Source organism: Camelus bactrianus, chromosome 4 (genome assembly GCF_048773025.1).
Source record: "Camelus bactrianus isolate YW-2024 breed Bactrian camel chromosome 4, ASM4877302v1, whole genome shotgun sequence".
Lineage (NCBI taxonomy): Eukaryota > Metazoa > Chordata > Mammalia > Artiodactyla > Camelidae > Camelus > Camelus bactrianus.
This window is the reverse complement of record NC_133542.1, coordinates 45,894,682-45,909,444: the sequence shown is the minus strand read 5'-3', so window position 1 is coordinate 45,909,444 and position 14,763 is coordinate 45,894,682. Positions and strand designations below refer to the sequence as shown.

General features: G+C 51.6%; 3 protein-coding genes across 6 annotated transcripts in view; 2 read left to right on the top strand and 1 right to left on the bottom strand.

The window, feature by feature from the left end:
- Positions 1-421: 421 nt before the first annotated feature.
- LOC105067340 (olfactory receptor 13J1) lies at positions 422-1,547 on the top strand. The gene has a single exon (XM_010952859.2). It carries the CDS (start codon positions 422-424, stop codon positions 1,355-1,357), a length of 936 nt encoding a protein of 311 aa, XP_010951161.1. The 3' UTR covers positions 1,358-1,547.
- A 1,579-nt stretch (positions 1,548-3,126) lies between these two features.
- TMEM8B (transmembrane protein 8B) overlaps positions 3,127-14,763 on the bottom strand; it is a 37,345-nt gene continuing 25,708 nt past the window's right edge. For 3 of the 4 annotated variants that reach the window (XM_074361825.1, XM_074361826.1, XM_074361823.1), the window contains one exon: positions 3,127-14,752. In XM_074361825.1, coding sequence (XP_074217926.1) covers positions 14,216-14,752 — 537 coding nt within the window. In that variant the 3' untranslated portion in view covers positions 3,127-14,215. Of the gene's footprint in view, positions 14,757-14,763 lie in introns of all 4 variants that reach the window. The other variant, XM_074361824.1, reaches the window with a different exon arrangement.
- On the top strand, positions 8,998-14,015 carry LOC105067338 (olfactory receptor 13C7). The gene is made up of 3 exons (XM_045515059.2): positions 8,998-9,981; positions 12,184-12,301; positions 13,843-14,015. Exons 1-3 carry the CDS (start codon positions 8,998-9,000, stop codon positions 14,013-14,015), a joined length of 1,275 nt encoding a protein of 424 aa, XP_045371015.2.

Below are 14,763 nucleotides of genomic sequence, written 5' to 3'. Positions count from 1 at the left end.
GGCTGATGGGTGCTCTGTAAAAGGAGAATCTATAGTCAAAGAAGTTTGGGAATTACATGCTCTATACTGGTTTTGGAAAGTCACAAGTCACACTGGTATATTAAAGGCTCTGAGAAGTCCTGCAGTAAAGAGCTTTATTTAATTTTGATTAACCCAGTGTTATCTCAAACTGATTTTTCAGATTGCCTACTAACATTTCCATTAATCCTCTCTTAGAGAAATTCTGATCCAAATCAATCCTTTTTCATAGGGATGAATCATGGCCTAGAAGTATGGGGATTGCCCAAAGTCCCAGAGAGAGAGTGTGTGTCAGAGCTGGAAAAGACCCTAGCGATATGCCTCATCCCAAAAAAGACTCCGTGGGCTCCCCGCCACCCTGTACCCTCTTTCCCTGCATCCCCACTATGTGTCCCTCCAGAGTATGGAGCCAATCAATAGGACAGAGGTCTCTGAGTTCTTTCTGAAAGGATTTTTGGGCTACATGGCCCTGGAGCACCTGCTCTTCCCTCTGTGCTCAGCCATGTACCTGGTGACCCTGCTGGGGAACACAGCTATTGTGGCGGTGAGCGTGCTGGATGTTCACCTGCACACACCCATGTACTTCTTCCTGGGCAACCTCTCCATCCTGGACATCTGCTACACGTCCACCTTTGTGCCCCTGATGCTGGTCCACCTCCTGTCGGCCCAGAAGACCATCTCCTTTATTGGTTGTGCCATCCAGATGTGTCTGAGCCTGTCCACGGGCTCCACAGAGTGTCTGCTGCTCGCCATCATGGCCTACGATCGCTACCTGGCCATCTGCCAGCCGCTCAGATACCCTGTGCTCATGAGCCACCGGCTCTGCTTGTTGCTGGCGGGAGCCGCCTGGGTGCTCTGTCTCTTCAAGTCAGTGACCGAGACAATCATCACCATGAGGCTGCCCTTCTGCAGCCACCTGGTCAGTCACTTCACCTGCGAGATCCTGGCAGTGCTGAAGCTGGCATGCAGTGACACATCAGTCAGCGAGGTCCTCCTGCTGGTGGGCGCCATCCTGCTGCTGCCTGTGCCCCTGGCCTTCATCTGCCTGTCCTACACGCTTATTCTGGCCACCATCCTGAGGGTGCCCTCAGCTGCTAGCCGCCGCAAAGCCTTCTCCACCTGCTCGGCACACCTGGCAGTAGTGCTGCTTTTCTATGGCACCGTCATCTTCATGTACATGAAACCCAAGAGCAAGGAGGCCAGCATCTCGGATGAGGTCTTCACGGTCCTCTATGCTGTGGTCACGCCCATGCTGAACCCTGTCATCTACAGCCTGAGGAACAAGGAGGTGAAGGAGGCCGCCAGGAAGGTGTGGGGCAGGAGACGGACCTCCAAGTGAGGGAGGCCTTCATTCACCTACAGTGAGGATAGGCTGGAGCGCAGGGCTGTGAGTCTGGAATCTTCATCCCAGCAAAGCAGCCCTGAGTCCCACTGATCCTGCCCCCTGGTGTGGCCCTAGGCCAGCTCTCAGCATCACTCCCTGCATCTTCACACCAGCCTCCTGGCTGGCCTCGAGAGTTCAGTCTTGTTCCTCCCAATCTATCCTCTGAGGGGCATTCAGAGGGATCTCTTTGAAAAGCACATGTGATCATGTCACTCTGCTGACTGAAACCCCTGAAGGTCCCCCCAGCACTCTTAGGACAAAGTGTAAGCTTTCCCAGGGGACATTCAAGGCCCTCACCAGCTGGCCCTGCTGGCCCTGACTAACCTCCCTTCCCACCCTCTGCCCACAGCCCCCCTCCTGTCAGCAACGCCACAGCCACACGTGAGCCTCGGTATTGCCCAGCCCTGCTCAGCTCAGTGCCTTCTTGGTTCTTCCCACAAGGCAGCCCCACCCAGCACCCAGGTCTGCATGTGAAAGGACTGCCTGACCCTTGAGCCCGTCTTGAATGCCACCTCCACCGGGAAGCTTCCCCACTCTGTGCCTCTTGCTGTGCTCCTCCTGCTTTGTTTTCAGTGTCACTACAGGAACAAGGAGTGTTAGGTTCCACTCTGTCCCAAGGTTCAGCCCTGCCCTCCCAGGTGTCTTAGATAAATAAATGAACACGTTGATGTAGGGGTGACAGTGGCAGAGCCTGGGTCCTTCTCAAATCTGAGCAGAGCCAAGATGGGGTTCACAGGTGACAGGCATGGTCTCATGCCCCTGGAAAGGAACAGCAGAGGCAGTGATAAGCCCCAGCATCCAAGATTCCCAGACCCATCCAGCCACCTGGACACCAATCTCCCCGAGCAGCCCAGGCACTGGATTCTTCTGTCTCCTTTCAGCAGAAGCAGCTTCTGGTGCCCCCTTGCCCATCATCCAGACCTCCCCTGGCTTTGGGGAGATGGCTCTACCCCTCCTCACCCCACCCCCTAGGACCCTGCTACAGCTGCCCCTTCCTGGTGCTCAGCCTCTTCCCAGCTTTCCTCTCTGAGAGCTCAGTGAACACCTGGTGGACGTGGACTTGGATTCACAGAGCATCTCCACTCCCTGCTCCCCTTTAGCCTCAGTGGCACCGTCTGTATGATGGGAGACCTGGCTTGACCTCCCAGCGGTAGGCTGGCTCTCCTGCCCCCTGGCTGTAGGTAAGCACAGCCCTGGCTTGAGCCACCTGTTCCCTTCTAGTCCCTCCTTGGTCAGAACAGAGGCACAGAGGAGGGAAGCTCAGCCCCACAGCTCCCAGCCTGACCAAGCCAGGGTGGCTGCTGCTACGACATTCTGCTGGGCCTCTGATGCCACAGCAGGATTTGGACTTTATCCTGTGAGCATTGGGGCTTTACAATCACGCTTACTTCAAGGTCATTGATTAGGTGCCATTCTTCACCAATGAAGTTGGTGAAGAATTTTCTCTAATGTCTATTGTTAACTAAGGTGCAGTGAAGTAGGTACTGTCACACACTGCTGGCGGGGATGGGGATAAATATATATAAACTTCCTACAAAGTAAGCTGTAGGTCTGAATCAAGAGACTTCAAAATTTCAGACCCTTTGACCCAACACCTCCACTTCTAGGAATTAGTCTAAGAAAATTATTAGAGCTGCAGTCAAAAATTTATGTATAAGAGAATATACACACACACACACACACACACACACACACACACACACACACACACACACACACATATATACGGATATTAATCATGACATTATTTATGGTGACAAAAAAAATTTCAGAATCATAACATCCAACCATAGAAGAATGCTTAAATAAATCCTGATGGAACCCCATGATAGAATGTGATACAACCATTAGAAATCTTATTTTTTGAAGAATATTTGATGATGAGAAATGTTCACACTGTAATTAATAGAAAAAAGCAGAATATATAACTTTATACTCAGTATAATCCCAATTTTTAAGGTATTTTTCTTATGGATATACAAGTAAGTATGCATGCAGAAACTTTTGGAAAACGATGACAAATTATTAACTAACAGTTGTTTCCTCTGGGTGATGGGGTTACAGATAAATGTTTTCTTAATTATTCTTTCCAAAATTGTCCAATATTTCTAAAATGAACATGACTTTGAACTTAAAAAATACTGTTACCGTTCTGAGAAATGGAAGATGTAGAGCACAGATGAGTGGGGCCCCAGCCTGAGGGCAGGATGTGAGGAAGCTGGTGCCTTAACCAGGTGGGCAGTCAAGGGGAGAGGGTGGAACTGAGAAATGCTGGGGATAGTGGAAGTGGCTGAGGGACAGAGGGGACTACAGGTTGCTGCCCAGGTTTCTGGCTAATTGGGTGGACAGTGCTCCACCCTCTGACAGGAGATGGGGATGTTGACAGAAGCAGGTTGGAGGGGGTGAGAGGTGTGGTGATGCTGTTTAGACACACTAATGTGTTTAAACAGAGGCGGCAAGAGGGAGCCATTCCTGAGCAGCTGGAACATAAGTGGTGACAAACAGTCCAAAATTTTACTTTGATTTGTGTGCTTGATCAAAAATTCCAAAAGACAAATCATAGTATAATGGGAAAATCTGCAACTGCTGCTGCTTTGTTTAAGGCTGTTCTTCAGTCCCTAAACTGTGTCAAGTTGTCCTTCTTTTATTGTGAAGGAAAGAGAAGGACATGGGAAGGGAAACGGAAAAGGAAACCTGTAGAAACACACGCACCTGGCTTAACCCCTGTCTTAATGGTCCCTCACAAGTGCTCTGGGTCTCCCCCTGTACAGCAATCTGCTTTCCTTAACCTTCCACGAGTGCAGGTCCCAACAGCACTCCTGGAGGAGACACCCATCTCACAGCCCAGGGCGCCCAGGCCTAAGGCAGGGGGTCACAACCCCTGAGCCTCAGGTCCCAGGGGCAGGACTGCAATGAGACCCAGTCTTCAGATTCTCAGTCCAGCGTCTCTCCTGTGCCTGGCACACCCAACCAAGGCCCTCTTGGGGCAACACAAGGAACCGGGGGTCTCTGAAGGCCCACAGCTGCCAAACCTGCAAACTTGTGCAGCTGCAGAGTTTGAACTTTAAATTGGGTAAGGACTGTAAGGTCCCCAAGATCAGGGAGCAGGCGAGACATCTATGTGGCAGGGGACTGGAAGGCTGGTCCTCGGGGCCTCGGCCCTGGCCCATCCCAGCACAGTGAGTCTGCTGATAATGAATTCAGCACTCCCTTGCTCCACTCTCCCAGAGCCTTGAGCCTCTGGTAAATACTTACCATGTGCCCAGCTTTGTGCTAAGAGCTTTCTCTGAATCCTCCAAAGAAGCCCTTGAGGAAATACTATTCTTATCTCCACGTTAGAGGTCAGGAAGCTGAGGCTGAGAAAACTATTAGCAAATGGCTGGCCTGGGACTTGGGCCCTGGTTGGTCCGACTCCAGAGCCCACACTCACCTGCTCTGCTAACACAGCAGGGGTGTGTGAAGCGGGAATCCCTGGTCCAGGCATTCTGGGGAAATTTTAACAGGAGCCTTCTTCTTTTTGTCCCCTTACTTTTCTTTTAAAACAATTTGTGACATCTAAAATAAGTATTCAGTGGTTCAAACTAGATTTACCAGCCAATGAAACTGATATGATATTTCCCTTGCAAAGTGACCCTGGGTCTATCTGACCTCAGGATTGGAAGTTGCTGGAAAGATGTGAGGGAATGTTTTGGTGGTTGTGCAGAATACGAGAGACCACCTAATTGAATGGTTCCATTTCACACAAGGAGAAACCTGACCATACAGCAGAATCGGAACAAAGGCAAGACTCCAACCTAGACCCTTCACTCCCGGTCCAGGGCTCCTTCCATCCCAACCCCTGCCTCTCAGGAGGTGTAAAACAGGGGAGGGGATTAGACAGTGATTCTCAGAGACACTCAATTTCCTATCACTCTGTGAACTAGATTTTCTGGGGCACGACAAAGGGTGAGACACGGGCAGATAGATGCTAGAGTGGTTTTCTGAGTGTACTGTGAAATGCCATCATACCCAAGTGCACAGTAGTATTTCTGGTTCTCCTCTTTCTGGGCATGTGGTAGGGCTACGCAGGCCAGTGGGTTGTGGGCAGATGGGTCACATGTCACTTCTGGTTTGGAGCAATTAACTGCTGTTGGAGAAGCTCTAGTGTGTTCTTCTCCAGCCATAACAGCTTGTGATGTCCCAGATGGTGAAGCCAGGCTCTCTGAGTCCCTGAAAACATACAATGGTCAGGTAGCATGAGAAACAAACCTTTCTCATGGTCACTAAAATTATGAGGTTGTATGTTACTGCAGCAAAACCTAGCTCATCTTAACTGATGGACCAAGGGAACAGCAGCTGCTCTCTGATGATCCCTGATGTCCCAACACAGGGGTTCATGTTGCAGTCAAAGCTGTCAGTAGCCTGGCCACATGGTATTTTCCAAACATAGCCTCATTTCTTTGGGGCCATAAGCCTACGGCCTTGTGAGCTATTCCTAATTTCTGTGAATGTGTTATGATCAGACTCTTACATTGTGAGGAAACCCACCACTCTCCTGATTTAGTTCTTCAGAGAAAGCAGCCACTCCTGCAGGTAGGAGCCTAGCACCCCCAAAGCTCTTCTTCCGGCAATCCTGCGGCTGCATCACTCTGCTGTTGTGTGTGCATAGGGGGAGAGGAGGGAAGGTGATCCCAAGGTAAGATATTTGGGATGAGAATTTTGGACAGGAATATGACACTGGATCTCCAATAGTGCCTTCCGGGTGCAGGGACTGGAGGGTGTTAGGGATGAACTGGACACAGCTCTTTGATGTCCGTAGCTCAGGGTCTACTGTGAAAGAGAGAATGGCACACACAACAAACTGTGCAAACGGCTGGGTGAGCGTCATGTCAGGGTGGTCAGTTCTGTGGAGGCATCTGAGAAGGCCCCGCAGAAGTTCCTGTGAGCTGAGCCTCAGGGGGTGAGTGGAAGAGAAAGGCCACCCCAGTCTGAGGAAAGAGCACGAGAAGAGGGATGAGTCAGGAGCGCGTGGGGTTCGTCCATCAACAAGGCTGGAGCAGGCGTGTGCGAAGGGATGTACGAGGCGGTGAGGCAGGAGGGCAGGCCAGATCACCAAAGCCCTCAGATGCCTCTGCCATTCCCATCTGGTCTTCTTTTGAAGACAAAGGTAGGAAAGGGAAAAGCAGTCAGGGGGTTTCCCACCTTCTACCTGCCTGAAAACACCCCCACACCGGAGCCCAGCGTCAGAATTTAAGGTTAATGGGTCTTTTTGTAGCAACACACCCGACAAAGACCAAGCCCTTATCACTGATTCTGAAATGAAGCTGGTGGCTTGTTGAAGCCACATGAAGTTATAATGCTGAAAAGATGCTTCCTTTCAACTTCTTTTTGGACCCGGGTTTTACTTTGTCTTTACACCAGATTCAAAGAGAATTTCAGAGGTTTCTAAAGCCCAGAGAGAGGAAGGGATGTATCCAAGGTCACCAAGAGAATGAGGGAGGGAGTGTAAACTGTTAGGGCAGAAGCTGCCCCTGCCTCTGCTCTCTTCCCAGCACATAGCACATAGCAGGTTTTCAGTAACAATTGGCTGAATGAGCCATCACACTCAGGCAATTCTTTACTTTTTTTGGTCAAACCTCAGCAAGAGAATCCCTACCTTTAAATGTTTACATGGGTAAGATTTGTGGCCAACTGCTGACCCAGATTAATCAACTATCCCTGTATGTTCCATAAACTCCCTTAACAATCACCCTGAATCAGGCTGGAGGAGGGAAAACCAGCACAGACTCTGGGGGGAGGGGGTCATGACAGATGCTGGAGCTCCTGCCTGGGAGGTCTGGTGAGCACAAATCCAGCAGGTGCCTTGTGGCTGAAGACACAGTCTTCCATCTGGAGCCTCCACGCTGGGCGGCCCACCAGCACTTGTCTGTGTATGTTTCATCGGAGCTGCACAGCATCCCCATTTTTCAGAAGGAAACTGAGTCTCAGAGGCCAAGTGACTTGGTCGATATCACACAGCTAGTCAGTGCTGAAGCTGGGATGCAATACCGGGTGTTTGAGTTGCGTGTTGAATGCCTGTTGAGCGACTACCCTTGGCAGCCCTCACTGCATGAGGTGCAGGAAGGAAGGAGACAAGAGTCCTGCTCTCAAGAGTGGTAGAGGAGACAGGTGCACAGCACAGGAACACGGAGGATGGCCAAGGGCTGTGGAAGTACAAGAAGGGAGCAGGTGACTCTGCAGGGGCAGGAGGAACAGGAGAGGAGAGATGGAGCTGCGCTCTGAAGGATGAGCAGGAACACCCCCACTGGGGAAGAGAAGGAGGACATGCCTACAAAAGGGAACTTCTTGGGCAAAGATGTAGTGCTGAGGAGGCACATGGTTTATTCAGGAGAGGGTGAGCCCATCAGCCCCTACAAATGGTAGGTGTAATTTCAAGCAGAAGGAATAAGGAGAAAAAAAAAAAATCCAGCCCTGAAGGAGGGACAGGGCTCCAAAGCGGTCACAGGACATTGGCCTCACAGTCAATCTCTGGGTGAAGGAATGGGGTAATTATATCTTCTGAAAGATCAGAGTTCACACTCAGCTCCTATTTCCCCTTAGACTAGGGGTCACCTGGGCCACAAGACAGCTTTCCCATCTAACACATGATACGTGGCTCCCTCCTGACACTGGCATTTCCCAAGGAGGCCAAGACCAGCTCAGAAGAGCAATGAAAGCTACCTGGGTGAAGCCTCTTCCCGCCCTCCCTTCATAAAACTAATCAGTGACTGACAACGTCTCTGCCAGATTAGAAGCTGGCTTTCCCTCCTCGTGTGACGTTGCCAATATTGTTCATCCTAAAAAGCAATATGGAAGCCAAGGAGTGACTTGGCTTTCATAACCGGGGTTAAATGCTGTGGGACATGGGATATGTAGGTTTTGTAGGTTCTTTCAAAAATCAATGGGTGGTCCGTGATTCCTTAAGGAGAGATGACGAGAAATCAGGCTTACACATCCTATGGAGTGGAAAGGTTTGAACTTTATGATCAAAGGAGCATTAGCTGAGCATCACTCATCACCCCTCTGCCTTCCAGAGCTCATCTCACCTAATTCAAGGAAGAAGAGCAGCACTGTGACAGGTGTGGCATCTTTTTGTCCCCTTTTCTTATTGCTCTAGCCCCAGCACATAAACAACACCTAGCACAGAGTAAGCATTCAACAAATATTCAGTGAGTGAATAAATCTGAAATGCTCTGGGCATTATTCAACCATATGAAGTCACAACCTGGAAAAGATGCTTCCTCTTTAACAGTCAAGAATGCTTTGCATTCCAAAGGAGCATGCGAAACATGAATCCTATTCTACTGTCTCCCCTGAGCCCACCCTGGGGGTGAAGAGAGATGAGCCAAGGGGATTAGAATGGGCCCCATCTCCCATAAGTTCCATCAGAACCACAGAGCTGAGAGGGCCAGCTTGCAGATCTGAAGTCAGCTCCCTCATTACACAGATGGTGAGACCACATTCCAGAGGTAGGGCTGACCTGCCCCAGGTCACACATCCAGGGTGCTTGGCTCCCAGGACAGCCAGTGCTTTTTCCAACACCTTTGTGGTGCAGGTGGGAAAGGAGGGAGAAAGAGATGGAGGGGGCCAACCAGATGGCTGTGACAGAGTATGTCCTGCTGGGGCTACACGAGCACCATAACCTAGAGGTGGTCCTGTTTGCGCTCTGCCTGGGCGTCTACTCCATGAACGTGCTGGGGAACTCCCTCCTCATCGGGCTGAACGTGCTGGACCCCTGCCTGCGTAGCCCCATGTACTTCTTTCTCAGCAACCTCTCCCTCATAGATATCTGTGGCACATCCTCCTTTGTGTCTCTCATGCTGGTCAACTTCCTGGAAACCCAAATGACCATCTCCTTCCCTGGCTGCGCCCTGCAGATGTACCTGACGCTGGCGCTGGGCTCCACCGAGTGCCTGCTCTTGGTTGTGATGGCGTACGACCATTACGTGGCCATCTGCCGGCCACTTCGGTACCCAGAGCTCATGAGCAGGCAGACGTGTGCGAGGATGGCAGCACTGAGCTGGGGGACAGGCTTTGTCAACTCCCTGCTGCATTCCACTCTCACCTGGAGCCTCCCCTCCTGTGGCCACAATGTCATCAACCACTTCTTCTGTGAGATCTTGGCCGTGCTGAAATTAGCCTGTGGGGACGTCTCTTTCAATGTGCTGCTAACAATGGTGGCCACGGCTGTCCTGACGCTGGCCCCACTGCTGCTCATCTGCCTGTCCTACGTTTTCGTCCTTGCTGCCATCCTTAGGGTGCCGTCTGCTGCCAGGCGGCGCAAAGCCTTCTCCACCTGCTCTGCCCACCTCACAGTGGTGGTAGTCTTCTATGGGACTCTCTCCTTCATGTACTTCAAGCCCAAGGCCAAGGACCCCAACTTGGACAAGATCATTGCACTGTTCTACGGGGCCGTGACGCCCTCCCTGAACCCCATCATCTACAGCCTGAGGAACGCAGAGGTGAAAGCTGCCGCCAAAGCTCTGCTGAGGGGAGACCTGCTCTCCAGGAAAATGGCCCACTTCTCCAACGCCCTCAGGCAGGACAGGCTAGGTTCTATGGTAGGCACAGCTTCAAAATCTCAGTGGCTTAAAACCACAAAGGTTTCCCTCTCCCTCACGCTGCAGGTCTGTGAGAGGTTGGCTGGGGGATCTGCTCTGCATCAGCGTCTTCATCCCTCTGGGACTCAGGATGATAAACAGCTACTATGCGGCATATTGCTGGTCAGAATGACAAAAGGGAAAAATAAAGTGACAAAGCCTGCACTGATTCTTAAAGCCTCCACTTAGAAGTGACAGGTTACTTCCACTTCCACCTCACTGGCCAACGCAAGGCATGAGGCCACGGCTAATACCAAGTGGGAGGGACGCACGTGCCCACGCATCTGGAGGGAGGGGGAGGACTGAAGAATTTCAAAGAGCATAATGACAGCCACAGCATCCTACAGCCAACCCAGGAGCTACTAGAGACTTCTAGAGCCTCCTTTTCTCTGGAGGTTTATCATCCCAGGAAAGCTCTGGTTGCTTACCTGTGGTGGCTCTGGGTTGGTCGAGCTAACTTGATTGGAACTGTGCCTCCCAGAGTTTCCTGCCCTGTGAAGTTCTGAGTTAGGCTGACCACAAGAGAAATCTGCATGAGATCTGAAAGGCAAAAGCCAAGCAGCCCAGACGCGGTGGGAGCGCTCACCTTGCTGTTAGTGCAGCCCCACCTAGGGCTCCTGCATCCCCGCCTCCAGCTGCTCTGAGCCCTGCTCCACGTGCAGCTCCGGGGCAGAGAGTGTCAGCTCCTCCTGCAGGTCACAGTGTCACTGCAGTTGAAGGAAGGCAGGGAGGGCCAAGCACAGGTGCCAGCTTGTCCTTCTGGGGGATAGTCTGTCCTCTCTGCCCCCTTTATGCCTGCCAGCCCAGATGACCAAGAGAGGCTTCAGACCCAATACCAAGGGCAGAGGCACAGCTCTGCACAGACTTCTCCAATTGCTCCCTCAATTTACAGGTCCGTTCTCCGCAACAACTCCCTTATATCACTCAGAGTGGTCCTGCTACTTTTTGGCCAAACCCTGGCCAAACTCTTCTGATCAAGAACATACCATGGCTCCCCATTACTATAGTATGAAGCCCACATTCTTCAGCTGAGTCCTCAGGCCCTCTGGAACCTGGCCCCCCTGCTTCTTCAGCCCGATGCTCCACTAATCCCCTTCACACAGGCTGACCTCCTCACTACAGTATCTGTACTGCCCATACCTCGGTGTCTTGCTCACACTGTTCTCTGGTGAGACCTGGGACTATTTTTCAAAGCCAGCTTAGACACCGTCTCTCCCACGCAGCATTTCCTGGAGCACTTTGAAGGAGTTCTCTTTCCTTTTCATCCAACAGCACTTCGTTGGAAACTTTTGCTCGGTATCCATTGCATTCTGCTTTGCATTCATGATATTTTACCACAATGTGGGCTCCTTGAGGGCAGGATTCAACCAGTCCAACTCATCTCTGCAGCTCCCACAGAGCTTTCCCTAGAGAGGGTTTACTGAACTGAACTGTCACTCAGAAACCCTCACATTGTCACATTTGGGATTGAATCCTGCACTACTGAGCCTGCCCTAGGCAGCTGTTGGCAGTCAGGGGTCTTAGTCTGACTGTGTGGACAGAAAAGAGCAGGGAAGCAACAGTATCTGCTGGCCACAGCCCTGTATTCCAGGAAGTCACCAAACAAGCCAGGAAATAACAAATGACCCCCATCTGGGGAGCCAGAAGTCCAGGGTTCTAGACTTGGTTTAGCTGCTTTGCCCAGCACAGTCTTCTGGCTGGCTCTCTCCCTCCAGGAATCCCACAGGCTCCTCCAACTCAGAATGTCCAAAACTGAACTCATCATTCTGTCTCCCAAAGGCGTGACACCATCTCAGGGAATAGCACCAACACCCCCCAAGTCACCAAGCCAGAAACATGGCAGTCATCAGAAGCTGTCTCATCCCTCACTGACCCACACATCCAGTCAGTCACTAAGTCCTATGGATCTGACCTTGTAACAGCTTCTTGAGTCAGTCCCCTCCCTTCCACTGACATCACCTTAAGAAGCCTTCACTATTTCTCTCTCAAATAGTGCAACAGCTATGTCACTGAACTTTCATCCTCCAAACTCGCTCCAAAGTCCTCTACACTAGCCATCAAAACACCAATCTGAAAAAAAAACTAAAAAAAAAACCCCACCAATCTGATCATGCAACTCTCCTGCTTAAATCCCTCCAAGAGGCCACTGCCCATTTCCCATAGGATGAACAGCAGACGCCACCCGTCTGCCCAACATCATCCTTGGCTACCTGCCTCCACCCCAACTCCACCCACAAACGCCCTCCAGGCCCAGGCACACTGAACTATTCCCAACTCCCCGGTAAGTATCAGTCTTTTCTAACTCCGTGTCTCCTCCTTGTTGTTGCTTCTCATGTCCAAACACTTCTTGACCTTTAGTTAACATGTACTGGATACTTACCACATACCAGGCTAGGCACTATGCTGCATTCTAAGTGCGTTCCTGACTGAGACCAGATGGGATGATGGAAATCTCAGGGGAGGAATGCCATATAGATACTGGTGACCAGAGAGAACACTCTCCCAATATCTTGGCATTATTAATCTCATTCAATCCTCACTCAATGCCCTCCATACCCCAGCTTCCAGAAAGCCCCTTCTGACCCCTCCTAGCTGGGCAGGGTCTGTCCCAGCTCTGTCTCCCTCTTCAGTGCCTTTTGTACTCTGCTGTGTCCTGAATTCCAGTTATTTGGGTTCAAGTGTCCCTAGTAATCTGACTCTACATCCTAATGTGACGGAATAATATTTCTGATACAGAAATAGATTTCTAGCCCACACCTCTCATTCCTTCTCACCATTCAGTTGGCCACATCATGCTCTGCTCAGTGCCCCAAGGAAGAGATGTGATTGCAGAAAGCAGACAATAAAGAGATGTCTTCCTGGCGCCTGGCTTTTGAGTTTCAAAAGCCTAGGCTCTAAAGGGAACAGAAGAGACCTAAGGCATAAACAAAATCTTTGGGAGAAAGCATAAGGAAAAGTAGGCTTTTCACCTCCAGATGAGTAAGATTCCCTAAGCTAGGGAGAAGGAAGAGAGAGGAGGAGGGGACATTGTGAGAGCATTGGCACAAGAGGGCCCCCAAAGGGAAGGGCCCTAAGACCCATTCTCCAGGCCAAGACCCTGGATGGGTTTCCAGGATCTGAAAACTGGAACAGCTCATGCCTTGATGGTCAAGTAAAATGCAGAGCAGGATCCCAGGAAATAGCTTCAAGGTGTGTCTAGGGATCCAAGGTCTCACAGGTCTTTGCAGATGGCACAGAAGTGACGGAGAGAGCCTCAGGACTGAAAAAGATTATGCAGACGGAGACAAGAAACCACTCTGGGATGACCTGCCTGCACTGCTGATGGGTGACCAGGTAGGATGACAGAAATCTCAGGGGATGGCTGCAGTTTGGACCCTGCTGACCAGAGGGAAGGCCTTCCAACATCTTGGCATTATATAAGATCCTCGGGACTCAGCTGTGACCTTTGTAGAAAGAGAAGAAATCCCAAAATGACAAAAGATTGTTTCTGGCACGCAGGCAAAATGGGGGCTCAAAATAGAAGTAACATTCTTGTGATATTTCTTGCATATCTGAGATCTGTACCTGCTAGTCCAATTTTCTGAGCCCTCAGCTTCCTTCCCTGTTGGTGTGGACACCACAAGGGAGGTCTGTCTCACTGATTTAAATCATTGCAGCACGTCCGCATGCGCACCCCTCGCTGCTCCCAGCTGCTGCAGCCTGACATGATGGGGCAAGAGCCTCAAGCAGTAGCTTCAGCAGCTCATTCCAGCTGGGCTGTCACCCCTGCTGGATTTCCACGAGGTCCTCGTTCCTTCCCCTCCCCATACCCTTTGCCCCCAGGAAAAAAGGCAGTACAGAATCAGCAAGTACTTCATCGGAGACACAAAGACTCCACCTGCATCAACTCAGGATACCAGCCATGGCAGCCCCAGCCCCAGCCCCAGCCCCGGCTGTCCTGCAATCCCCTCCCAGCACAGCACAGCCCAGATGCTGCCGCTGGGAGGGAGGCCTAAGGCCAGAGTTGCTGAGCTGCTGGGAAGATTCGGAGACTCAGCTTCCCCAAGATGCACTCCATTTCCTCAGGGATGATGCCTTGTCCTGAGAGGGCTCTGTCTCCCTGGGAAGGAATCCATGTCCTCGGGGGGCTCCACACCCCTAGGAGGGGCTCCTTGGTACTCAGGGTGCTCTGCGGCCTGGCACAGGCTCCAGTCCTTCAGATGCAGGAGGACTCCAGGCCCTCGCGAAGTGTGCCAGGTCCCTGGAAGAGTCCATGTCCTTCAGAAAGACTCCATATCCTCAAGAAATACAACTTGTCTCTTACCCCTGAGAGGGCTCCATGCTCCCAGGAAGAACCCCAGGAAGGGCTCTCTGCCCCTAGGAAGGGTCCACGTTCCCCAAGGGCCAGCCCAAAGCCCCTCTCAGCTGGCACAGATGCTGCTGACTGTGGCCCCTCCTGGGCCCACAAGGCCCAGCTCCTCCTGCTCATTGATGCACAGCTGGTAACCGCAGCCCCGGGCCCGGGCTCCAGATGGGACCCGGTGATCAGTCTTGGCACGAGGGGGCAGCAAGAAGCCCACACTGCCAGCGATGAGCATGTGCCAAATGCTGTGGATGTAGAAGTAGTTGTCTCGGGTTTCCACAAAAGCGTAGAGCAGGACGGCACTGCCTGCAATAAGGCTGCCTGGGCACAGGTAGAAAAGCCAGCGGCGCCACGTGGGTGGGTAGCAGTGCCGGCGGCGGACGCTGCGTACTGTCTGAGGG